This window comes from Ictidomys tridecemlineatus, chromosome 11 (assembly GCF_052094955.1).
Source record: "Ictidomys tridecemlineatus isolate mIctTri1 chromosome 11, mIctTri1.hap1, whole genome shotgun sequence".
Classification (NCBI taxonomy): Eukaryota; Metazoa; Chordata; class Mammalia; order Rodentia; family Sciuridae; genus Ictidomys; species Ictidomys tridecemlineatus.
In genome coordinates this window covers 115,260,180-115,286,556 of record NC_135487.1, presented here as the reverse complement: position 1 = coordinate 115,286,556, position 26,377 = coordinate 115,260,180, and the positions used below count along the sequence as shown (strand labels likewise).

Genomic DNA, 26,377 nt, shown 5'->3' with positions numbered 1-26,377 from the left:
CGTCTAGGATCAAAAACCAATACCAATTATCCCAGTGTCTTAGGGATCATAGCTGTTCATAAGTAATTGAAATTTTGAAGGAGGCCATGGAGTGGATTAAAGCATGTTCAGTAGTTTGATGTATGATGATATACAGTTTAATTCAGTTAACAGGGCATGGTAATGGTTCTTCTGTCTACTCGAAATATAGAAACCTAGAGGAAACATTAGAAATTTTTTACAGCCGTTTGGTAGAGTACTTTTATATGTGTTGATTCTAATAAAAAAAACTAGGGCTCGTAATTTGTATGAATTTTGTTTTTAATTTTTCCAGTAATTTTTTTGTTTTTCGTATTTTCCAAAAATACGTATATGGAATGGCTTGGAAACAAAAAACTACTTCTTGGCCAGAAAGAGTTTGAGAGGCATTGATGTAGATTATAGTATATTTTCAGTACATCATTCTGAGAATGAAGTTCTGAGAATATCTGATTCCATACCACATTCCAATCTTTGAAGATTGATATTTCATGCATGATTCTACATAAAATTCTTAATAAAGTCAATGTTCATTTTCCAAAAGAGGATTAAGCTGGATCTATACACTCAAAAAACAGTGGAAAATTTCTCATTTTTCTGATTGTACAGGTTGCAGAATCACATTGGTCATACAGTCACCTATGTACATACAGCAATAATAATGTCTATTTTATTCTGCTGCCCTTCCTATCCTGCCTTCCCCTCCCCTCCCATCACTTCTCTCTACCCAATCTAATGTGACACACTTTTTTTTTAATTAGTTACAAATTGTAATCACATTATTACTTGCATAAGTTAGGTTGACTTTTTAAATGTGTTAAATGCAAAGAACTCTAAATAATGCAATACTATCCATTTTAATACAATGTTCATTTTACATGAGACAAGTAAGTGATCATTTTAAATTTATTTTGTTAGAAAGTTTCAAGCATTTATCTTTATTTCTTAATTTCCTCACTTTCCCTTTATCCCTCTTATTTTTTTCTTAATATGAGAGATTTTTTTTGATAAAATGATAAAATACAAAACATACAAATATTTCTTCCAAATTTCACAATTCATAAATAAGAAATTCACATATATTCAGATTTTCTATTTTAGGCAATATTTTTCAAAAGTTAATATATACTTCAAATAATTATGTATAATATGCATTATTTTTACTTGATGACATCTTAAACATTGTTGCACATTACTAATAAATGTGATAAACATAAAAAAAAAAACAGTGGAAAAGCACATAATCCCTGAACCTTAGCTCCTGTATCTATCCCTTTTCTCTAATACAAGCTCGGGTGCAACCATCCTAAGGCCATTCTCAGGCTCCAGTACATCCACTCTGTGCGAGCCACCGCAACCCATGCTCTGCTCAAAGAGCCCCACCACGCGGAAAAACGCAGCTGCCGCAAGCCCGGAGCAGCTGGGCGGGAAGCACCTGCGCCCCGGAGTAGGCGGGGACTTCCTGGATTGGCTTGACGCTCTGCGTCACGCGGCTCCGCCCCTCGGCCTATCTCACTCCACCCGGCCTAGGCGTTGCGCGCCGACGGCAGACTGCGATTGGCAGGCACGGTGTGGAGTCGATGACGCAAGAGTCCCGATCGGTCCCCCATTGGTGGGCGTGCGCCTGGGTGCAGCCTCTCTGGGGGCGGAGCGGGGGAGGAGGGAGGTTCCAAAGTTAGTATGAATTCGCAGGGGTTCCGAACGCTGAGGTGAGGACCTGCTTTACTGCCGGGCTCTTGAGTGTGCGAAGATGCGAAAGGTGGTTTTGGTCACCGGGGCGAGCAGGTGAGGGCCCTTTGGGGATTGCAGAGGCTGCGTTCTGGGGTCGGAGGGAGCAGAAGCCGGCGACCTGCCGTTGATAACCCGGGCAGTTGCCTGTCTTTGAATTTGCTCCGTTGGGGACTTGGGCCGAGACCCCGTCCTACTATTCTCTGGTTCCTTCGCCAAGGTATGGGGCATGCTGGCCCCTTGAGGTACTCCGAAACTGGTGCTTTGAATTAAACATGGCAGTGAAAGGGAGAACTACACCACCAGTAAGTCGTCAGGGTTGCTTGTGATTATCCAGGGAAAAGGAAGATTCCTACGCGGACCCTGCACACACCTTTGACCCACTCTGAAGTATACACTGTGAATTCCTGAAGTTTAGTTCGGTGCTGAGCACGTGGCCATGTCCTTATGCTCCTAGTTTTAAAATTCAACTTCCATGAGCATCAGGAGCCTGCGCGCGCGGTGGGGAGCTGGTGTCTTATTTCATTTCACACAGCACTAATACATACTCTGTAATACAGAGTATATGATAGGAACATAGGAAAAAATGATTTCCTGTTAAGGCATAGTCCGAGTGCAAAGTAATTAGCTCATAAATATTCCGGGATTGCTCACCTGGACTCTCAGCCTCCTTTATTGACTGACTGTTTTACAAAGTAAATTTGTACTTTCACGAAGACTGTGTGGAGGATGAAATCAATCAATCCATTTTTCTACTAATTGCTTTTTGGCGTTTTGAGAGATTAAGACAGAAAATATGGTAAATGAATGTCATTTAAGATTGCCCTGCTTCAGTTATCTAACCATATTCATATTAACTAAATCAATTATGTAGGTGTCTGCCATGCACAGTTTTTCCGTATGCCCTCTACTTTGCCAACGGGGGATAAATAAAGCAGGGTTGACTTAGTGTTTGCTTCTTTTTCATATATTGTGATATGTGCAATTTTATATTTAAAGTCCTGTTATTCTTTAGTGAAGATGAATAAACATAACATACTTGATGCAGCATTGGTAGTACCAACATATTACTGATGGTTTCAGGCTCTTTTTGGAATTCTAATATTTAATTTATTGCCCCGGTTTTCATTAGTCCCAGCAGATGATCTGACTGCTGTCGCCATCTAGTGGGAAGTTTTATAGTGCTCTTTCTGAAGTAGTTTATTTAAAGTCTAAGCATACTTGACCCTGCATCTCTTTCTTGGTCCCCATCTAATATTTATTGATACCTCCTATTCAATAATACTGAGTTCTTTCTCTTTGTAGTGGTTATTCAGTCACAGTAATTGAGAGGGACTTATACCTCCTGCCTGTCACTGATGCCTCTTCCTAAAAAACTCATTCATTCCCTTATCAGGGATTTCTGGTGCTCCTTATAGTGGTGATGGTACCAATAGGTGGTGGAGCCCTGGACCTTGAAGAATGTAGACAGCAAAATAAACCATAAGCACAAGAAACAGCTAATAAAATGCTCTTTTCAACACTTGCTAGTAACGTATCACTTTCATGAATAGCACACTAAGTACATAATGAAAACCAGTTATTGTGCCATTGAGATTTTTTGGAATGGGAGAAACAAACAAGACATCATCCTGAACAAATGACTATTTGAGTGGCAGATTCCTATTTTCTTTAAATAATGCTTAAGTATTTTTTTTCTCCGTCTCTACTCCTCCTTGGAGCTCAATTTGATACAGTCAGAAAGAAATGCCTTTATTTAGCACCATCTGAATTTACATATATCTTGTACCTGAATTGCTTTCTCAGTGGCATCGGCCTAGCCCTTTGCAAGAGGCTTCTGGCAGAAGACAATGAGCTTTACCTTTGTTTGGCGTGCAGGAACACGGGCAAGGCAGAAGCTGTCCGTGCTACTCTGTTGGCCTGTTACCCCTCTGCTGAAGTCACCACTGTGCAGGTGGATATCAGCAACTTAAAGTCAGTGTTCGAGGCTGCCAAAGAACTTAAGCAAAGGTATGTCTCCTATTGTCACATTTCTCTCTCATGTGATTGTGTAACATAACATTTAATAAAATATCAAAGGATAGGAAAACTTTGAACAGGTCAGAAGTTATGCTGAGAAAATCTGTAGAGTGATCCTCAATACATCTCAGTTTCATTTCAATACATCACATTTTCATTCTCAGTCATGAAGATAAATTTGTGAATATACCCTGATATATGGTCAGTTGTAAAGGCTTAAATTAATGTAACTCCTTTGATATTTGAACCTGTTTTTACATATTTCTTCCACATAACAAACTCACTAATTGATAGGGAGAGTATTGATATTTAACACTTGATGAAACTAATACAGAAATAGGAGTGATATGCCTAATAGGATCATGTAACTTTATCTGGTTGGGCTGTTCTAAAGCTCAGTTCTCTTCCTTGCTCCTAAGAAATCTTTTTCCCCAGGCAGTAAAGATTTCTTCATATCTGTACAATAATTGTCATGTGATAGGCATTTGATGAGTATTTTGGTATATGAAGGAATAGAGTCCTTGGGTGTTTAATTTCCCTGGAAGTGCACACAGAATTGTGCCTTGGTACACAGTACATTTTTTTCTGGATTCAGAGGATCCTTTCTTTAAATTCTAAGAGGAATTTATGATCTCCAAAGGTTATAAATCCTACAGTAAAAATACGAGTGAGCCATAGTGTTATCCACATTGATTAATTTTCATACTTTTTTATTTCTTTTTAAATAATTGAGGCCTTTACGAAACAGGAAACTACTTTATTTCCTTGTACAGTAGAGGAAATGTGATAGATACAAGGAAGGTGTTCTTGGTAAAGACATTTCCTGGACAATAATACTTTGTATTTTATTTTTGTGATTTCATAGTCATTTGCATTTCCCTGTCACAAATGCACAAGTTATGAAGCTGTATTTTCACCCCACTCCTGTTCTCTATGGCCTTGGACCTTGTGCATCCAGTTTCTCTCTCTTGCTGAATTTCTGGAGTTTTCTGTCACATTATATTTCTAAAAAAAAAAAACGAGGAGATTTTATAGGTTCTACTTTCCAATAAATTGTGATATGTTTTATACCCCTTATTCTTCCATAACTTAGACAGTCTTCAAGCCGAAACTGCATGAAGATTCTTTATAGAGTTACAAACAGGACTTAGAAGCAGAATACTACAGTGGCACAGCCACATCAATGTTTGCAGCAGCTCAGTTCACAATAGCAAAGCTATGGAACCAACCTAAGTGCCTTTCAACAGTCAAATATAAAGAAAATGTGGTATATGTACACAATAAAATATTACTCAGCCGTAAAGAAGAATTAAATTATGGCATTTGCTGGTAAATGGATGAAACTGGAGACTATCATGCTAAGTGAAATAATAATTCAGTCCCCCCAACCAAAGGCCAAATGTTCTCTCTGATATATGGATGTTAATACACAATTGGTGGTGGGGTGGGGAAGAATAGAAGTTCATTGGATTAGACAAAGGGTAATGAAGGAAGCGGGGGACGGGAATAGGAAAGACAGTAGAATGAATCAGACATAACTTTTCTGTGTTTATATGTGAATACACAACTAGTGAAACTTGACATCATTTACAACCACAAGAATGATATCCTAATTAGAATAAGCTATATGCCATGTGTGTATAATGTGTCAAAATACACTCTACTGTCACGAATATCTAAAAATATCTAAAAAGAATAACAAATACCTGAGTCAGGAGAGAAATTTGCAGGCCTTCTTTCCCCAGACCTTCCTAGCCAGCTAGTTATCTTACTTAGTATAAATTGAATTATTTTTTTTCCTTTTCTGGTGGAAAAGAACCTTCATCCTTTGTGAAAAATGGTCCATGTCAATATAATTGACTTTTGAGATGTTAAGTTTTAATATTTGTAGTATGGACTATTCTTAGTTGCCTTCAAAGACTCAAGATATTTGGTAATCTTTTGCAAATTTAGTAATATAATGAGATATTTAGTGATTTAGCACAAATTTAAGGCTGTGTAACAGAAGGGAGCATTGAAGAGGGTAAGATGGCAGTTGTCTCAGTTGCCTGTCGTCAACTTTTAGTGCAACTTTGATGTATTTGTTTAATCCACAAAATCCTTTCTCTGGGATGGGCAGCATTGCCTGGTTTTAGGAAATGGTGGTGATAGTGATATTCATGAATTTGGGAATATTTGAAAGTGTATGGATAGATCTCTTGCCTATGTAGACCCTACATACTATACTTAATGGCCCAAATGGATATTGTTGGTTCTGATCCTGAAGTAAATTTGAGAGCTTGAGAAGGATCCCTTCAGCAGCACCATCCTTGAAACCTGGTCTTTTCATCTATAATACTCTGTTTTATTAGATATGTGCAGTTTAAAACTCATAAGAAATAGTGATTCTCATGTATCCAGAATAGAGCAACTGTGTCAATCATTTCATCTTTGAAAATATTTTGTTCTTTTATTGAAGCCAGAGCTTAATTTGATGTTCTGGTGCAATGTTTATTCTTCACTAAGCATTTTGTCTTCATTCCTAGCAAAATAGATTAATAGTCTTAGATGGAAGTTTGAAAATTAGATAATGGAACCATAAACAATAGCTGGAACTATTTATTATCTTTATGGCCCTTGTGTGATAAACTGATCTTAATAAGACCAGTGTTTAAACAGCTTAGTAACTAGAGTCTTTTGACTGTTAATTATTTATAAGATGAATAAGAAATACTTATGTGTGATCTGAATTGGCAGCCATATATGTATTTCAAGGTCCAGTTTTAATAGCTATGGCCCTGTCCTTCTGTCTATACAGAAGACACAGTGTGTACATAGAATTATAGGAATTATTTTTAATATGCATGGTACCTTTGAGTATCATGAGAAGAGGCTCCACTCATCTTGAACCTAGTTCAAAAGGGTTACACTTAGATTTAGGTTTATATAGGTTTAAAAATAAAAAAGTTTTCTCAAGTCACCATTTTACAGTTCCCTCCACAAGTATTCTGGACCAAACTTTCCAAGAATATCTTACCCCCATTCAGGTCTTATAATGTCACCATATGATAGTGAACTTTCATCATTTTATGGTAAATAGTTCTTGTCCATGAATGCTGAATGGCTTCCGTGTGGGTCCTCCATTTTAGTAGACATCTTGGCCTTCAGATAGGTTAGGCCAGATCTATTATATGTGATATAAATTTCATTTGTCAACTAGGGGGGATGGTGAACTAATTAATTAACCAACTAACTAAATGCAAGGAAAAAAAAAACTTTGTAATAACAGGAAAGCAGATTAAGAGAGGGTTGCTGCACTTCCTAATTGGAAACCTGAAAGGGTTTATTGATCAGAGAAGATTTGACTTTCAAGCCCATGGAAACCAGTGTCAAAGCAGAGAAACAAAGAGACAAACAAAACCCCCCCCCCCAAAAAAAAAAGTTAAAAAAAAAAGAAAGAAAAAAGAAAAACTCAAACATTTACTGGGGCTAAAAAAAAAAAGAAAAATGCTATAACACTGTCTTATTTATTTATCTTGAAGTGGCCATCTTAATTAGCCAGAAAATTTTTCCTGTTCTCAGGCCTTCTATACTCTAGAGATAGAATACACTACCTTTTGTCTTCATATTCTAACAATCTTGTCTTAATGTTTTACTTGCAGGTTTCAAAGATTAGACTATGTGTATCTAAATGCTGGAATCATGCCTAACCCACAGCTAAATATTAAAGCATTTTTCTCTGGCCTCTTTTCAAGGTAATTTCCATAATTTTCTAGGTGAATTGATTGAAAGAAAGGTATTCTTTTTTTTTTTTTCCTAATTTTGTCTTTGGTGTGTTAAATTGTGGGGAATGAAAGGCAAAGGAACGTTGGGAAGGATGAAATCATACAAAGCAGGTGTTACAACCAGGTCATGAAAGAAAAGCATTCATTTTTTCATGCAACTTCCTTCTTATGGTATTTTAGGTCTCTAGGACATTCCAAGTGGTTGGATGTTTCAGGATGTTGGGTTTTGGTCTGCCTGAGAGTGCCTATTTGCAGGATCATTTCTACATTAGAGTTTCCAGGGAGACTCCAGGCTCACAAAGGCTGCTTTGGAAGCTTTTCCTTAGCTGTATGTCAGGTGCTCTGACTGGTAGCTGGGAGAAACTCAAAGAACTAGTGTTTACTTGGGAGTTTCTCGATACACATTGATGTATTAGCTTTCAAAAATGTTTACCTGGGGCTGGAGTTGTGGCTCAGTGGTAGTGCACTCCTCTGGCATGTGTGAAGCACTGGGTTTGATCCTCAGGACCACATAGAAATAAATAAATAAATTAAATAAAGGTATTGTGTTCATCTACAACTAAAAAAAAAAAATGTTAAAAGAAAAACCTATTTACCTGGGTTGGGAGCATAGCTCTGTGGTAGAGTGCTTTCTTAGCATGCTCAAGACCCTGGGTTTAATCTCTAGTACTGCAACAAGTAAAATCATAAACCAGAGTAAGAAATGTCTTGTGACTCGGTACACTTATTTATAAATACATATTTTTATTGCATGCTTTTCTTGCATTAAAATATACACAGACAAATCCCACATTGTAGTGGCACCCCCTTCTTCACAGGAAATCTTAAATTAAGCTTCTCTAGAGACCCTCACCATAATTGCTCTTAGACTATCAGAAAAAAATTCTGAAAGAAGTTTTTAGGCAGGAGATATGTTTGCTGAAGCAGAGTGTGATAAGACTAACCCAAACACTGGAGAAATCCTTGAAAACTAGCTGCTGAAGGAAAAGGGAGAAAAACTCTCCCTATCCCAGGCACTGCTTTTTACAGAGAATATCCTTGATTTATTTGTATCTAGACTGGGTTAACTGCCAAGTACATTAGAGAAAAAACAAACAAACAAAACTACTTTTATGTGGACTTCTACAGATTGTGAACCTCTGAGCTCCCCCTCCCCCTGTACACTGGGTATAAAATTCTAAATATTTCTAAACTCAAGTGTTCAGAAGAAGAATTCTTAGGCGAGACCTACCTCTGAACCCTGCAGCCAATAAACCTGCTTCCTGCTATTCCTCAGTGTCCAGAACACTGGTCTTGACCTGCTAAATTGATTGCGTAGCAAAACAGCATATTACTATGTTCAATGCTCTTAAAATTCCTAGTGAAAAAGCAAACCTGCCTATTTTTTTTTTTTTTTAAGCAGTTAAACTCTATGCAGGTAGACTTTTTTCTCTTGGCATAGCTGTTTTCCTTCAGAACAGTTTATCATTAACCTGATTTGGAAAGAGGTGAAGAGAGTGTTTGCTAGAAGCAGGTTTTGAGAGACATGGCTTCCTTTTGGTAGTGGAATGGTAAGAATATAAATATTTCCATGAATTTGGGGAAAGAAAGCTTTTTTTTTTTTTTATCTCATTTAATACTCAGAATAACCCTGTCTGAGAAACTGATATTTCTATTTCTGTCATTATAGACTCAAGGAAGCTGTAGCTTGTGTGTATGTGTTGGTGGGGGAGTGGGGCAAATGGGGAGTGTCTTTAATTAAAGAAGCTTTAAAAAGTCATACCACTGTCTTTTGCTGTTTCAGAAAAGCGATTCATATGTTCTCCACAGCTGAAGGACTGCTGACCCAACAGGATAGGGTCACTGCTGATGGGCTTCAGGAGGTGTTTGCAACCAATATCTTTGGACACTTTATCCTGGTAAAAAAAAGACTTAACTAAACCCATATTTAGTGCTATGATCCTAAGGGCTTGCATGGACACATTACAGTGATTTTTTTTTCTTTTGTTTTTAAGCTCATTAGTTTATGGTTAGCATTAAATGTTTGAGTATTTAAATATAGTGATCAGCTGGGCAGTGACACAGGCCTGTAATCCCAGTGCCTCGGGTGTCTGAGTCAGTAGAATTGAAAGTTTGAGGTCAGCTGCAGCAACTTAGTGAAATCCTGTCTACAAATAAAAAGTAAAAAGGCTGGGGATGTAACTCAGTGGTAAAGTGCCTCTGGGTTCAGTCCCCAGTACCAGTAAACAAATAAACAAGTAAATAAATAAGGTAATCACTTTATTTCACTTGACTTTTTGAAAACATTGTTTCCCTATAGTGACCTATTGATATATAATTTTTTTTTCTTTTAACAAGGACTGTAGCGAATCGCGATAGAAAGTGGAAAATGTACAGTAACCTTCATAAATAATGTATAGAACTGAGATAAAGCATACTAGTTTTTATTTTATTTCATTTTTTTTTTCTTTTTGGTACTGAGGATTGAACTCAGGGACACTTAACCACTTGAGCCACATCCCCAGCTCTTTTTTTTTTTTTTTTTTTTAACCTTTATTTGCTTATTTTTATATAAGTGCCTCACGCATGCTAGGCAAGTGCTCTACCATTGAGCCACAACCCTGGCCCCTCAGCTCTTTTTTATATTTTATTTCACTGAGTTGCTTAGGGCCTCACTAAGTTGCTGAAGCTGACTTTGAACTCAAGATCCTCCTGCCTCAGCCTCCAAACCACTGGGATTAAGGCATGCGCCACCATGCCCTGCTACCTATTCTTAATTCTAAGTAGTCTTTGGAAGTGTGCTTGGCATCCAATAGTTTGGGATGGTAGACAAGCCATTATTAAACAGTAATACATAGTTAATTTTTTGTTTTCATGATTTCTGACTTCTTAAGCATTAGCACTTTGGTGTTATAATTTCAGGCATGCATATAAAGTTAAACATGAGATGTGTAGCTTATCTAGCATGCTCTATGCTCTTGTCCCAGGAAGGGACAAGGGCAGATCATCTATAGAAATTACTTGGAATTTTTCTGGCAATAGAGATTTGTGTCTTTTCCATTTCTAAATCTTTCTTTATTTGATCATCTTTTTATATCCATATGGACTCATGGATGTACAATTTCTACTTGGTTCTTTCAGTTGGTTCCCCCATCTCTTGTACTTTTATGCCATTGTTTGAGTTTCCTGGTTTTGTTCTAACTTTCATTTAGAGCACTTTCTTTCTTTTGGGCACTGTAGGGTGCTTCTTGTATTTTCTGCCTTGATCCTAGAACAGCTGTTTCTCTAAAGAGATCTGGTTCCTTTTATTGGAAAATTGTTATCAGAAAACAAGATCTGGGTGCTTGTTACTATTGAGATGTCAATTGCTTCATGCCTCTCTGCTAAGGAGATAAGTATGTGCATGTGAACTCATGGATGCATACATATCTATTTTATATGTAACTAATCTGTATTCCTATAAGGCTGGACATGAGTTAATACTGATGTCTCTAATTTCTTCCTCATGGATCATTCTAGCCTCCTTCTCTTTCTTATTTGTGATTTTTTTCACTCCATCAGTGACAACTGGTTCTTTCCATTTTCAATCCATGTATGTAATAATTCAATTCCAGTATACAAATGTAGTACTTTCAAAATTGTTATCCTGTACCGCTCAGCAGATTTTGATACTTTTTTGTTCTTTTTTTTTTTCCTTTCAGATTCGGGAACTAGAACCTCTCCTCTGTCACAGTTATAATCCATCTCAACTCATCTGGACATCATCTCGGAATGCAAGGAAATCTAATTTCAGTCTTGAAGACATCCAGCACAGGAAAGGCCAGGAACCCTACAGCTCTTCCAAATACGCCACTGACCTTCTAAATGTGGCTTTGAATAAGCACTTCAACCAGCAGGTGAGTCCTGTTTCAGTGCTAAGGAAATGGCAGAATAGTAGTTTCTTAATTACAATCTATTTCCTAATAATATGACTGGTTTCCCACTTACTATTGTAGTTTAGAGTGAGAGTTGGTATACATGAAAGCTTTGGAACAGAGATGATTAGTTCCTGATCTTGTATTTTTATGTGGTTCATTTATTATAATGTAGTATTTAGGAACTCCAACCTGTTAAGAGAATGACACTATTAACAATAACAATAGCCACTGTTTAAGTACTTACTGTCAGGTGTTCTACTTTTTATCTTGTTTGTTATTTATTGTCTTCCCTGTGTAGTTAGGTGGGTCTGATTATTACCATATTTCAAATGAGAACAAAAAAACTTGAGTCATTTACTCAAAAATCTCAGGCCAGCTGGCTTCACAGTTTGGACTTTTCCCACTAAACTGCACTACCTCCCAGTCAATAGTTATAATGCTCTTTGGATAATGGTGATTTTTAGATGACTCCAGAGCTCTTCTTCCATGGGGATCTGAGTTTAGAGGGTTTTCTTTGGAGAAGCTGACCCTTGTGAGTCGTGTTGGCTCCTTGTACCCATTGTGGTTTGGAACTTACTGCTTCTTTGCCTTGATTGCCTATGTCTAAAATATTAACTGCAAGTCTCTGATCTTTCTCATGTACATTTTATTTATGAGAGCTGTGACTTAATCAGTCTATTCTAGTTTGAATGGACTAACTGGGTGGTTACTAGAAGTGGGTAGGTTTGACTGGAGGAGGTGACTCACTGGTGGTGTGCCTTGGAAGAGTTCATTTTCCTCCTCTTTCCCTTTCTGCTTTCTGGTTGGCATGAGTGGAGCAGTGCTCTTCTGCCATGCCCTTCCACCTTGAGGTTCTGTTGTCACCTTGGGCCAGAGCAGTGGAGTCGGCCAACCTTGGACTAAACCTTTGAAACCATGAACCAGAATCAATGTTCCTCCTCTAAGTTAATCTTATCAGATATTTGGTTGCAGTGTTTAAAATCTGACTAACTCGGGGTAGTATAAGAATATCTTCTCTAAAACTGGATTTGAGTTTTCACTTTGTTACTAGCTTTTTAATCTTTGCCAAATTATTTTGTCTCCTTATGTCTCAGTTTTGCCTTCTGAAAAAATAGGGATAATAAATGTCTGCCTCATGGATTTGTTAGGAGAGTGGAATGAGGGGATCAATATGAAGCCTTCACAGAAGTGCTGTGTTGCTCAGAATGTGAGGATATTTATATGTGTGTATGTGCATGCATTCACATGGGGATACCTGTGTGTGTATGTGTGTGTGTGTATTTTTGTGGGTGTGTATGCATTTGTATGTGTATGTGTGGGGTGTGTATTTGTGTAGGTGTCTGCATCTTCTTGTGTATGTTCATGTGTTGTCTATTATTATTTCATTTTGTGCTCAGTGTGTTGGTCCATTTAGGTACCTCTTTCTAATGTTTCTTGAGATGTTTAAAAACTTGTCACATTGCTTCTTTGTACTCTGGAAACTCCCTTTTAAAGGGCAAGGTCATATTAGCTTCTCCTTTCATAGAAAGCTCTGGGAAGGAGGGAAAGAGAAAGAACTGGTGAGTAAAACTGACCAAATTATGCTATATAAATGTATGAATATAGCAAATGAATCCTACTTTTATGAATAATTATAATACATGCGTCAATGAGCTCTCTTATTTGGGGAAACTGGAAATCCATATGCAACAAAATGAAATTGAATCCCTTTCTCTCACCATGCACAAAAGTTAACTCAAAATGGATCAAGGATATAGGAATTAAACCAGAGACTCTGAGTCTAATAGAAGAAAAAGTAGGCCCTAATCTCCATCACGTGTGGCTAGGCCCCCATTTCCTTAATAAGATGCCTATAGCACAAGAATTAAAACCAAGAATCAACAAATGGAATAAATTCAAACTAAAAAGTTTTTTTCTCAGCCAGACAAATAATATGTGAAGTGAATAGGGAGCCTACATCCTAGGAACAAATATTTTCCCCTCACACTTCAGATAGAGCTCTATACAAAGAACTCAAAAAGCTAAACACCAAAAAAGCAAATAATCCAATCAACAAATGGGCCAAGGATCTGAACAGACACTTCTCAGAAGAGGATATACAATCAATCAACAATTACATGAAAAAAAAGTTCTTAGCTTTTTGGTTCAAGCTTTTCCTCCTTGGCTTTTATAAGGAGAGAAGAAACTTAGAACTACATTAGGAAATTCCTTTTGAAGCTTTGTATTACTGTAAGTGTCAGGTTCTGTATTGGCTACCTGAGAGATTTTAATGATTCATTAATGTAGGCTGTCCTTATATAAGCTACATAGAAATTCTCAAGATCATCACAATTTTTTCCCTGTAACTAAGCATGGAGAGGTGTCTTGTTAATTTCTTTTGCTTATCAAAGAAAGTTTTACATGTTAAAACCCTGTATTTTTGTTTGAAGATTTCTCATTTGGAACTAAATATTTTCTAACTATTTCTAGAATAAGAACTTTTCCTTAGCGATCTTTGGGGCAAAATAAGATACTTTTTTGGGGAAGAATTTTTGGGTATAGTGGTGATGAGTTCCAGCTCTTGACATTTTTTTCAGAGAATTGTTTGTTAATCCAAGGAACTCTGAGGCGTGAATGACCCATGTCAGGTACTACCAGTCCTCTGCAGCACCAAATAAATGATGAAAAGCTTCCAGCTTCTGTTTGTCAGTGTGCCATCTGTCCATTGATCTGTCTGTTACCCTGGCACTGCCTTTTTGTTTTGTTTTTCGGTACTGGGACTGAACCCAGGCATGCTATACCACTGAGCCACATCGGGCAGCCCTTTTTATTTTTATTTTGAGACAAGGTCTTGCTAAGTTGCTGAGGCTGACCTTGAACTTGGGATCCTCTTGCCTCAGCAGCCTGAAGTGCTGGGATTATAGATGCACACCATGATGCCTGTCCTTAATTTCTATTTATTTATTTATTTATTCATTCTTAATATTTATTTTTTAGCTGTAGTGGACACAGTATCTTTATTTTATTTTTATGTGGTGCTGAGGATTGAACCCAGAGACTCGTACATGCTAGGTGAGCACTCTACTGCTGAGCCACAATCCCAGCCCCCCTAATTTTTATTTGAGAGGAAAAAAATGAGATTAAATGTAAAAAAAAAAAAAAAAAAGAGTTAAAATATTCAGTATTAAAATAAGGTAAAATGTAGTAAAAATTAAACTAAATGAAATAGTTTTAACCAAGCCCAGTGCCACAGAGCTTTCTACAGATGGCATAGGGCCCTTCTTATTAACATAAGCTCTGTTAATTGAGGCTGTCTTTCTAAGACAGAATTTTCTAACCTGATGAATCCCAGACTAAGGATCTGATTTAGATATCTTCAGTTGGAGCCCTTCATGGCACCAGAACAACTCTTTGTTCCTCTCATGCCAGGAACACCCATCTCAAGCTAGAGGTATGGGTCTTAGGGACCTACAGGGAAACAATACATACTTTAGGTTTGGCTATCTGTATTTACTACATCAGAAACTTTTTGAAGGCAAGGACTAAATAAACTCTGTCAGTCTTTTCATCTGAAGTGCTTATGAAGATTGATAAATTGATCTTCAGTTAAGTTAGTACTATAGAAAAATCAAGTCCTTATAAGGCTCTACTTTTCTCCTCCAGCTTCAAGATTGGTTATTCTTTTTTTTTTTTTCTTTTGTGGTACTTTTTAAAATTGTTTTTTATTGATCTTAGAAATTTTATCTCAATAAACAGAACATCAATAAAATTTTGCTTACACTTGGCATGGATAGCAATATACTTTTCTTTTTAAAATTTGTTTTAATTAGTTATTTGTGACAGTAGAGTACATCATATATAATGGGATATAATTTCTCATTCTTCTGGCTATACATGATGTAGAATCCCACTGGTCATAAGTTATATATGTACATAGGGTAATGATGTCTAATTCAGTCTACTATCCTACTATTTATTCTACTACTCCCATACCCCCTCCTCTCTCTTCACTCCTTTCTACCTAATCTAAAGTAACTATTCTTCCCTAGCCCCACCCCCCTCCATTGTGAATTAGCAGAAGACATTTGTCCTTTGGTTTTTTGGGTTTGACTTATTTCACTTAGTCTGGTATTCTCCAGCTCCATTCATTTACTGGCAAATGCCATAATTTCATTATTCTTTAAGGATGGGCAATATTCCATCATATATGTACCAGTTTTTTTTTATTCATCTGTTGAAGGGTACCTACTTTGGTTCTATAGTTAAGCTATTTTCAGTGGAGATGCTATAAAAACATCGATGTGGCTGCAACACAGTAATATGCTGATTTTAAGTCCTTTAAGTATATACTGAGAAGTGGGATAGCTGGATCAAATGGTGGTTTATTTCCAAGTTTTCTGAGGAATCTCCATGCCACATTCCATAATGATTGTACCAATTTGCATTCCCACCAGCAATGTATGAATATACCCTTTTCTCCACATCCTCGCCAACATTTATTGTTGTTTGTATTCTTGATAATTGCCATTCTGACTAGAGTATTTTGATTTGCATTTCTCTAATTGCTAAAGATATTGAACATTTTTTTCATATATTTGTTGATCAGTTGTATTTCTTCTGTGAATTGTCTGTCCAGTTTCTTTGCCCATTTAATGATTGGGCTATTTGTCTTTTTTGGTGTTGTTTTTTTTGAGTTTTTTACATATTCTGGAGATTAATGCTCTGAGGTGCATGTGGTAAAGATTTTCTCTCAATCTGTAGGCCCTCTCTTCACGTTATTGTTTCCTTTGCTGAAAAGAAGCATTTTAGTTTGAATCCATCCCATTTATTGATTCTTGATTTTACTTCTTCCACTTGAGGAGTCTTATCGAGGAAGTCAGTTCCTAAGCAGACATGGTGAAAATTTGGGTCTACATTTTCTTCTGTTAGGCACAGGGTCTCTGGTCTAGTGCCTAAGTCTTTGATCTACTTTGAGTTTTTGAGAGATAGAAGTTTAACTTTATTTTGTTACATGTGGTTTCCAATTTTCCCAGCATCATTTATTGAATAGGCTATCTTTTCTCTGGGGTATGTTTTTAGCACCTTTGTCTAGAATGAGATAACAGTATTTATTTGAGTTTGTCTCTGTGTCTTCTATTTGGTACCATTGGTCTACATGTCTGTTTTGGTACCAGTACCATGTCATTTTTTGTTACTATAGCTCTGTAGTATACTTTAAGGTCTGGTATTGTGATGCCTCCTGCTTCACTCTTCTTGCTAAGGATTGTTTTGTCTATTCTGGGACTCGTTTATTTTTCCAAATGAATTTCACGATTGCTCTTTCTAATTCTATGAGGAATGTCATTGAGATTTTAATTGAAGGGGTGCTATATTTTGTCAAGTGCTTTCCTGCATCTATTGAAAGGATTATATGATTCTTGTCTTTAAGGGTATTGATGTGATGAATTATGCTGTGAGTTTCTTGAAAATAGAGACTTTATCTTACTAGTTTATGCACCCTTAGTGTCTCTCATAGTGGGTTCTCAGTACCTGATTCTTAAAGTAAAATAGTCCCAACTTCAGAGATGACTTGGAGTATAAATTCTTTATATCCTGGCTTCCTGGCTTATGTATGTATCTCTTTTATTACCTAGTGTATACACTAGCTATAGCTGGACTGAGTCAATGTATGTTGAATTAAAATCATATTGTGTCTCCTCTCTGTGCTTCCAGGGTCTGTATTCGAGTGTAATTTGCCCAGGGACAGTGCTGACCAATTTGACCTATGGAATTCTACCTCCATTTTTATGGACACTGCTGATGCCAGTGATTTGGCTGGTGAGTAATACTTCTTAATTTAAGAGTTGGGAAAAGACATAAGAAATTGAACCTGCGTGTGTCAGAATTCTATTTAACTGGAAGGTTTTTATGTTACTTATATGTAGCCTCTGCTCCAAACTCTCTGGCATTACCACTGCTCTAGTATCTGAGCATTTTCTTTGATAATGCACCATGGATCCCAAGAGTTCTGTATTCAGATAATTTTGGGAAACCTGTGTTAAGCAATGTTAAGCTGGACTGTTTTTGCATTTTTAATGTGTTTATGAGCATTAAAATTTTTCAAGACTTGCTTCTTCTGGGAATCTATACACTTACCTTTGGATAAAGTTTAATTTATAAGTTAAGCACTGTAAAAGATGAATAATAATTAATAATAAAATAAAAAAATTATGATAATAAAAAGCTTCTCAATAAGGGAATGATTGTATATTATATAACCCAGAACTGTTTTCATTTGTTTTGCATTTTGAGATCTTGTAAGACCAGTTCCTCTAGTACACATTAAAAAATTGTACAGATAGGAAATGTTCCTCCTGATAGGAGTCAGGAGAAAAAATGTCCCTTTATTGCGCAGGCATAGAAAAAAGTTCAGAAGTAAAGATGTCTCATGCTAAAAGTAGTTGACTCAGAGTGTTGGAGATTGATATTTCTTTTTTGATGTCTTTATTTTTTTTCAATATTGAAAAATGTTCCTTAATCAGAAGTTTAAGTTTTCTTTCTTAATATTAAAATGAATAATTCTTTTGTGACTCTATTCTAACCCTCTCAAAATGACTGTTTTCTTTTCTCAGCTTCGCTTTTTTGCAAATTCTTTTACTTTGACACCATATAATGGAACAGAAGCATTGGTATGTTTCTTGAGTTTTTATAGCTTGTATAAGGACTTAGCTGATGTGAATTATGAGTTCACTGGTAAAAGAAACAGTTTCAGCTGAAAAAATAATGAGAGATGGTAAGAGAATAAACTGAAAAATCAAGGTTCTGTTTAGTACTAGGGTGAACCATCAGGGTAGATGCAGAACATTAGGATTGGAGCTTGAAAGTGTAGCATCCACCGTGGCACTGTGCCGCAGTCTGGCTGGGCACAAAATCACGAGCCACTCACAGCCTTGTAGATTCAAACAGCAATTCTTTATTCCCGAACTCACACCGGCACTCTACACAAGGTCTCACTAAGTTGCTTAGGGCCTTGCTAAATTGCTGAGGCTGGTCCCTGAGCCTCTGGGATTATATGTGTGTACTACTGCTTCTGGCCTATACTATGTTTTAATTAATTCTTAATATAGATGCCAGTTGAGGATAAGTATTAATATGTAATCCTTAGGAATTACTCATCTGTGCATCTATAGTACTGAAAATCAAGTCTAGAGGTCAAGAACATATAGGTATCAGAGGTAATGGGGAATAGTTGGATAAAAAAAAATCTCTTAGCTAAGTCGCTTAGAATTATTTTAGAAAAAAGAGTAAACCCACAAAATATACAAGAAATAAGACATCATATAATGCTTCCTCCAGGAATAATCAGAAGGTAGGACCAGTGAAGGGACTGGAGTAGTTGGAGCAGACTTTGCTCACTGAGTTGAATTGATCTAGGCTCTGAGGGTCAGGAAGGATTTGGATAGGATGACCCAAGTATCACAATTAAAAATATTGTAACCTTTCTATAATTTCCCAAAATATGGATAGGTAGGAGAATATCACCTTAAATACCACCCAGTGATGGTCATAGCTGCTGGTGGGTGTGGATAAGAATGTGAGCATAGCACATGGGGAGAAGCTCAATCTCTTTCAGTCTCTAGATGCGTTTTATCTCCTTAAAAGGAGAGCTTGAACTTGAGCTTGAGAGACTTAAAGCACAGTGATGAAGAGTGAGGGCACTAGAATTACTATTAACTCTGTCCAAATCCCCAATTCTCTAGTTCCTGGCTATGAATACTCGGCAAGGCAAGGACTCTGCCAACTGAGCTATGACCCCAGCCCATCTGAGCCTTTATATGTGTGTGTGGTGCTGGGGATTGAACCCTTGGCCTTGTACATTCGAGGCAAGCACTCTATCAACTGAGTTATATCCCCGACCCCTGCTAAGCCTTTCATTATCTATAAAATAGGAATTAGATGTAAATAAGAGAAGGTATATTGCAGAGGATTTAGTATATTTCAGCGCTTAAGAATTTAAAGGAAATTATTTTAGTGAAAAAAGTATGGGCTGGGATATATAGTTCAATGATAGAGCACTTGCATAGCGTGTGTGAGGCCCTGGGTTCAATCTTTAGCACTTGCAAAAACAAACAACAACAAAAAAACAAGTATAGTTCTGACATGCAAATAGATGGATCAAATGGAACAGAGTAGAAAGTTGAGATACAGGCCCATAAACCGTAGCAATTTATTATGTTATAAATATGACATTTCCAAAATTAGTGGGGAAAAGGTGGGTTATTTAGTAAATGTTTCAAAAAACGTAGAATAGGATTTTTTTCTTCATACCTCATACCAAAATAACATTATAGATAGACTAAGAGATTAAATTTAAAAAATGTTAAAATATTAAATTACTAGGAGAAAATATGGGGGAATTATGAATGGCTTCAAGATTGTAAATCCTTATCTAATTGCAGAAACAGCAAAAAGAAAGACTGAAAATTTTGACCAAAAAAAAAAAATTGATTGGCCAGAAACTTCACTATTAATAAAGCCCAAACTGGAAGAAAAATATATATCTGCCACTCTTAGTAAACACAGAGTTTCAGCAAATCAGGAAATGAAGTCTGTTAGAACAATAAACCTTTTTTTCTGTTCATGTCCTTTACATGAATAGAAAGTTTAATGGTTTCTATTGTGTGAAAAGATGCTTAGTCTCACTCATACTAAGAGAAATGCAAATTAAAACTTATTGAAAACTTTTAAAGCTCAGATTATCAAGGATCAGAAAGTTTGATAACATATATATTGAAAAAGGTGTATGGAAACGAGAACTCTTCTACATCAAGGGAGAGTAAATTAATATAGCTGTTAGTAAGGACTCTGGCAAGTTCAGTCAAAATACTAAATAATGCATGTACCCTCAACCCAGCAGTTTTATCTGTGATATTTATCTTACAGATACACTGAAACGTATGAAATGATATGTTCACCATCCATTGCAATATAATTCCTAATAGCAGGGTCTGGAAACAACTTATATATCCTTTAATTGGAACTTCTTATATAAGTTGTATATTCCTAAAATGGGATACTGTGTTTGTTTTAAAACCAGAATGAAGGGGCTCTACATATATAATTTGAAAGTATCTCCAAGCCATATTTTATAAATGAAACATCTATATGTTATCCTTCCATTGAGTAAGAGAAAATGATATAAATGCTTTTCAGTAAATAGATTTTCTTTGGAATAATATACAAGAGTTTAAAAACAAAAAATGCTTTCCAGAGAGGAGAGCTTTTTGGCTAGAAAATTAGAAAGGGAGGGAGACTTTTTACAATATACAACTTTTGAGTATCCTTGTCTATTAATAAAATATTACATCAGTGCCTATATTTTACTGTGATCTACAGACCAGGAAATTTACTTGAGGACTAAGGGAAAAGACATACTTTAGCAAGTATGATTCTTTTGCTGTAAATAAGTTTTCAAAGGATACTATTAAGTGGTCTTTTTTTTTTCTTTTCAAATTATAATAGCACAAGTTGTGGGTTCAATCTCCAAAACTGCAAAAAAGGAAAGGAAAAATGTATATATGAGTGGTTCATGAGATTTTAACAATTAGCTGATGATATTTGAGAGGATTTTAGAAATTGTTTGGGAAGTTCTATAAGGTGCTGATTGTAAATCTTACTCGCACAGAAGAAAGAAATCATTGTCATATTCTTCCTTTCCAGATTTGGCTTTTCCATCAAAAGCCAGAGTCTCTCAATCCTCTGATCAAATATCTGAGTGCTACTACAGGCTTTGGAAGTAATTATGTCACAGTGGAAAAGGTAAATCTGTTTACATTGCTACACTGAAGATACTAGCTGCTGGGCTGAGGGATTGGATCTTGCATTCCAGCCTTATGCCTTCCCAGCCTCTCTTCCCTGCATCTTCAGGGGAAGACGGCATCACTATTCAGTAGCTTTACTTTAGCTTGTTTTCATTTCTTTGTGTTCTCTCCTTCCTCTGAGCTTTGCATATTCTGTTTTTCCTACCTGAGCTGCTTTTACACTTCTTCTTTCATCTGATTGATTTCTGTTTTTCCCTCCCAGCCTTCTGTGACCCTTTAGACCAGGTCAGGTCCCTAAATTGTAGACTTTCTTATGTAACACTATTCATCCTTGGGTTATCCTATCATCATATTAGCTTTCTGAAAAGGACTATGCCCCCAGTTTTAGAATCTTATATTACACATGAAGGTATTGGATAATATGTTGCAAATTAGGTAAAATAGGAATTCTCTCTCTCTCTTTTTTTAATCTTATTATTATTGGTGGGGTTCTTTTTTTTTTGTATTTTTTGGAATTGGGGGTTGAACCCAGGGCTTTGCGAACGCAAGGCAGACGCTTTGCCACTGAGCTACATCCCAGCCCTAAAATAGGAATCTCTATGTGTAGTTAATTTCCATTTGAGTATTCAGTTCTGTTTACAACAATTATCAGCTTTAATAGATCAATGTTTTGAAGAGAAGGGGATGGAATACAGAAAAAAAAAATAATATTGTGTTTCTTTTTGGGACTCTGTATAATCTTAAAAGAAATCATGGGAAATGAGAAAATTTATTTTGAAGTATAAGAACTGTTGTACTTCTGTCATGAGTAAGGTCTGTTTCAGCCTCCCATCTGCCTATCTTATTGTGAGGAGGCATTGGCATAAAATAAAACTAGAGGGAGATAAATAAGTCATCTTAGGCAAGTCAGATAAGTAGCAGTGATCTTTGTAACTCAGTAGTATGAGGTCTGAGGAGATCCATGTTCACTGGTTCCCATGCTATCTGCTTACTAAAAACAAATCTTATGTGTTTTTCAAAATATGTTCTGTGAGATATTAGTTTCTTGAGAATATTTGCAAAAAGCATTTCTTTGAACAAGTAAATTTGAGTGATGCTTCATATTATTCCCTTTCTAAGACTTCCACAAGTGCACATTAGTCCATGAAAGGCTTTCAGAAGTTCAGAGAGTTCAGAAATGTGTATGTGACATGTTTAATCCTGGTTTTTCCAAATTATCTTGATGATGTGAATTTTTTTTCCCTTAGATTTTATATTCCCCTCAACATTCCAAAGAATACATTTTGGGGGAACTCTATTGTAAATTAGTTTATTTTCAAGGTTATAGAGTTTATCTGAATTTAGTAGAATATATAGTAATATAGAGGGAATAGGTTTTTTTTTTTTTCTCAAAGGGAGAAAGCATTTAATTCTGCAAACTAAAGTAATTCATTAGCATTTTATGGAAGTACATGGAAGAAAATGTTTTAATTCATGGATGTCAGCTTTAGTCTGTTAAAAGTTAAGGCTGGACTACAAGAGATCGCTAATGTCTCTTCCAGTTCTAATATGGAAAAAATTGTAATGTGGTTGAATGAATATAATGTCATTTCTAAAATGTTAAATAGTTTTTTTTTAATTGTTAGTTTTTCAATTGTGTGAAGAAAGAGCCTGTTTTTAAATTTTAGCCTCTGCATTCTCTTAAAAAAAGAGCTATCATTGTTTTAGAGAGGCTGAAAGTGTTTTACATACATTATATCAGAATAAGATTTTTGATTATATTTCTGTGATTGCTAGGGATGCTGAACATGTTTTAATATATTTGTTGGCCATTTGTATTTCTTCTTTGGAAAAGTGTTTAATTCTTCTTCCCATTTATTAATTGGGTTATTTGGTTTTTATTTGTTTTTGGCATTATGTTTTTTGAATTCTTTATATATTCAGCATATTAATCCCCTGTTGGAGGGGCAGCTGACAAAGATCTTTTCCTGTTCTATAGGCTCTCTCTTCATGCTCTTAATTGTTTCCGTTGGTGTGCAGAAGCTTTTTAATTTGATGTCATTGCACTTATTGATCCTTGGTTTTAGTGGCTTTGCCAATATGTCAGATGTTGAACCTGTGTTTTCTTCTAGAGGTTTCAGTTTCTTGTCCAATTCCCGGGTCTTTGATCTGTTTTGAATTGACTTTTGTGCAGAGTGAAAGGTAGGGATCTAGTTTCCTTCATCCACATATGGATACCCAGCACCTTTTGTTAAAAAGGTTTTCTTTTCTTCAGTGTATGTTTTTGGCACCTTTGTCAGTCAGGGAAATGCAAATCCAAATTTCATTGAGATTTCATCTCATTCTAATTAGAATAGCAATCATCAAGAATACAAATAATAAATGCAGGTGAGGATGTGGGGGAAAAGATAAACTCATACATTGTTGGTGGGACAGCAAATCAGTACAACCACTCTAGAAAAAAGTATGACGATTCCTCCAGAGACCAGGAATAGAATAACTGTATGACCCAGCTATCCCACTCCTTTGTGTTTATTCAAAAGAGCTAAAATCAGCATAATATAGTGATACAGGCACATACATGTTTATAGTAGCTCAGTTTACAATAGCCAAGTTAGGGAATCAGTCCAGGTGATAAATGGATAAAGAAAATTTGGTACATATTGGAGTTTTACTTGGCCATAAAGAAGAAAGAAAATTTGACATTTATTGGTAAGTGGATGGAACTAGAGAATATAAGGGTTAGTGAAATAAGTCAGACTCAAAGTCAAGGGTTGAATGTTTTTCCTTATATACAGAAACTAGACCTAACTAAGGGGGGAAAGGGATGATAATAAGAGATAAATCAAGTCATCTCAGTAAGTCAGATAAGTGGCAGTGATCTTTGTCTATGTCAGTAGCATGACATAAAGTTCAGAAAAATAGAAAATAGAAGGGAGATCAGTGAAAGCAAAGGAAGGGGAATGAGAAGGGAGAGGAAAGTGTGTATAGGAGGGAATCCCAGGAAAATAGAAGGAAGATCACTGTAGCAGAGGAGGGGGAATAAAGGAGAGGAAGAACGTGAAAAAAAAGAGGAAATGCCAGATGACACTGACCACATTATGCTGTGTACATGTATACCACAATGAATTTCACCTTTATGTATATTCATAAAACACTAATTAAAATTTTAAGAAAACTATACATAAACAGAAGTAAGACCTATAATAGAGTAGAGAAAAAGAAACAGAGGGAAGGAGAAGGGAAGGCAAAGGGGAAGTACTGGGCGACTGAAGTGGAACAAATTAGATTCCATACATATATGACTATGTCAACATGAACCCCATTGTTCTGTGGAAAAAATAATGCACTAACAAAAAATAGCCAAAATGGAATATTCTATTTAAACACAAGAATTTAAAATAACAGAAAATTAAATAAGATAGAATCTTAGATTTCTTTCAGGTAAAAGCAGTTTGGAAAAAGGCAGCCTCAGGTTGGCACGGCAGCTCCACAAATTGTCAGGCATCCAGGCATCCTATTGTTATTGATCTGCTGTCCTTAGGGTATGGCCCTCATCCTTCTGGTTAAAATAAACAGTATGGAAGAAGGAAGAAAAGGGATGCCCCATTCTTTTGAATACATGTCATTGGGCAGAACGGTGTTACATGGAACCCATAGCTACCTTGGAAGTAGGAAATGCGTAATCTTTTGTCTGGACAACTGTGAGCTCAGCAAAAACAAGGGCTCCTTTACAAAAGAATATGGATCTTGGTAATTGCTGTTGGAAATTGTAAATTCTCTTGATTTTCCTCTTTTGTGCTTTTCTTTCATCATTGGTATCTTCTGTAACTGATACAGGGGAGTTGGGGAGATAGCAGTACTCAGATATTTCAGTCTTACTGTTTAAGGTGAGCAGCAGTAGGTTTGGTGAGTGTTGAAGTTCAAATGAGAGTTTTTATAGTCTCGGTTTCCACCATGCCCTTTTCTTCTAGCTCCTTTGTTTTTAGTTCTCTTACATATGTAGAATGTCATCTTTTTATACACATGGTATTTGTTTTATTTTTTCTTCTTTCTTGTCATTGTTTTTTTTTTTTTTTTTTTTTTTGGCTTCTTTTTCAGATGGATATAGATGAAGACACCGCTGAAAGGTTTTACCAAAACTTATTGGAACTGGAAAAGCGTGTTAGGGTCAACACCACTCAAAAATCAGATCACCAGAGCTGACAGTGATACTCTCTGGAACATTGCCTACCTTCTGTGCATTCTGGGAGACATGGCTTTCCATTGAGCTGGGTGGTATGCATTTGTATGAACTGTGAACTCTGATTATCTCTTTCCTTTCCTTTCAGAATTATCTCCAAGACTGTTTCTGTGTACATATGTGTGTGTACATAAGATTGGTAAAGTAAACATATCAATTAGATATTTTCTAGAATGGTGCCACATCAAAATTACTAAAATAACCTAATATATCTGTATTATCCTTCCAAGTGGAAACAAGTGATAAGGAATGGACTTGAATAATTTTGACACAGACACATCTTGGACTTGCTTTTGGTTTATTACCAGCAAAAGGAGGCACTGTCTACTCTCTTGAGTGGCAGTTTTCATTATGAACAATTTTTTCTAGGGTCCGGTGCTTTATTTCCTTCATATACTGCTTCTAATGATCCTAACCTAAGATTATTAGAATCCAAACAATTCTACTATGGATGTCCATGTAGTTAATCTCAGGAATAAAAATATTTATGTGTTTGGGTCACTTGAATTATTTCTTTTATTTTAAAAATGTCTTTTATGATATTGGGTTAGTTCATGGTAAAAGTGGGCTTGATCCTTAACCCCATTTGTAGATTTGCTTATTAGGGACCAACTCATTTTCATAATCATATTTTGACAGATATAAACTTACTGCAAAATTATTTACCCATGTTAAATTTTAGTAACATTTTCTGATTAAACAAGTTGCTAATAGAATATCTACTGGTATGAGGTTCACTGTAGTAATGGAGGAAAGTGGTTAATTTACATGTGCCACATAATTAAGCAAAATTTTTTCTTTATTAATCTTAAAAGGGCCACACCGGAGTCCTCATTTGATATGAAACAAATTGCTAAAATATCTAGATGTTTTTTATTATACATATAACTAACATAACACTGGGGATATGACAAAGTCAGTACAATTTTGAGTAAATAAAGTGAAAAATGA

The 26,377-nt window shown here is 36.1% G+C and overlaps 1 protein-coding gene and 1 long non-coding RNA gene across 3 annotated transcripts; one reads left to right on the top strand and one right to left on the bottom strand.

The window, feature by feature from the left end:
* Positions 1 to 1,660: 1,660 nt before the first annotated feature.
* Hsd17b7 (hydroxysteroid 17-beta dehydrogenase 7) lies at positions 1,661 to 25,933 on the top strand. Of its 2 annotated transcripts, none has more exons than XM_005340956.5 (9): positions 1,661 to 1,803; positions 3,553 to 3,756; positions 7,407 to 7,499; positions 9,313 to 9,427; positions 11,210 to 11,404; positions 17,117 to 17,221; positions 18,016 to 18,072; positions 21,104 to 21,202; positions 25,285 to 25,933. In XM_005340956.5, exons 1-9 carry the CDS (start codon positions 1,769 to 1,771, stop codon positions 25,387 to 25,389), a joined length of 1,008 nt encoding a protein of 335 aa, XP_005341013.1. In that variant the 5' UTR covers positions 1,661 to 1,768; the 3' UTR covers positions 25,390 to 25,933. The 2 variants fall into 2 exon arrangements, with proteins under 2 accessions (XP_005341013.1, XP_077883254.1); XM_078027128.1 differs by having other exon boundaries at positions 1,683 to 1,803; positions 3,625 to 3,756.
* Positions 4,459 to 8,921, bottom strand: LOC144368324 (uncharacterized). Its single transcript, XR_013428121.1, has 4 exons — positions 8,761 to 8,921; positions 8,126 to 8,198; positions 7,963 to 8,029; positions 4,459 to 4,770 (listed from the first exon to the last, which is right to left on the bottom strand). It is a non-coding gene; the product is annotated as an uncharacterized LOC144368324 (long non-coding RNA).
* Positions 25,934 to 26,377: the final 444 nt, after the last annotated feature.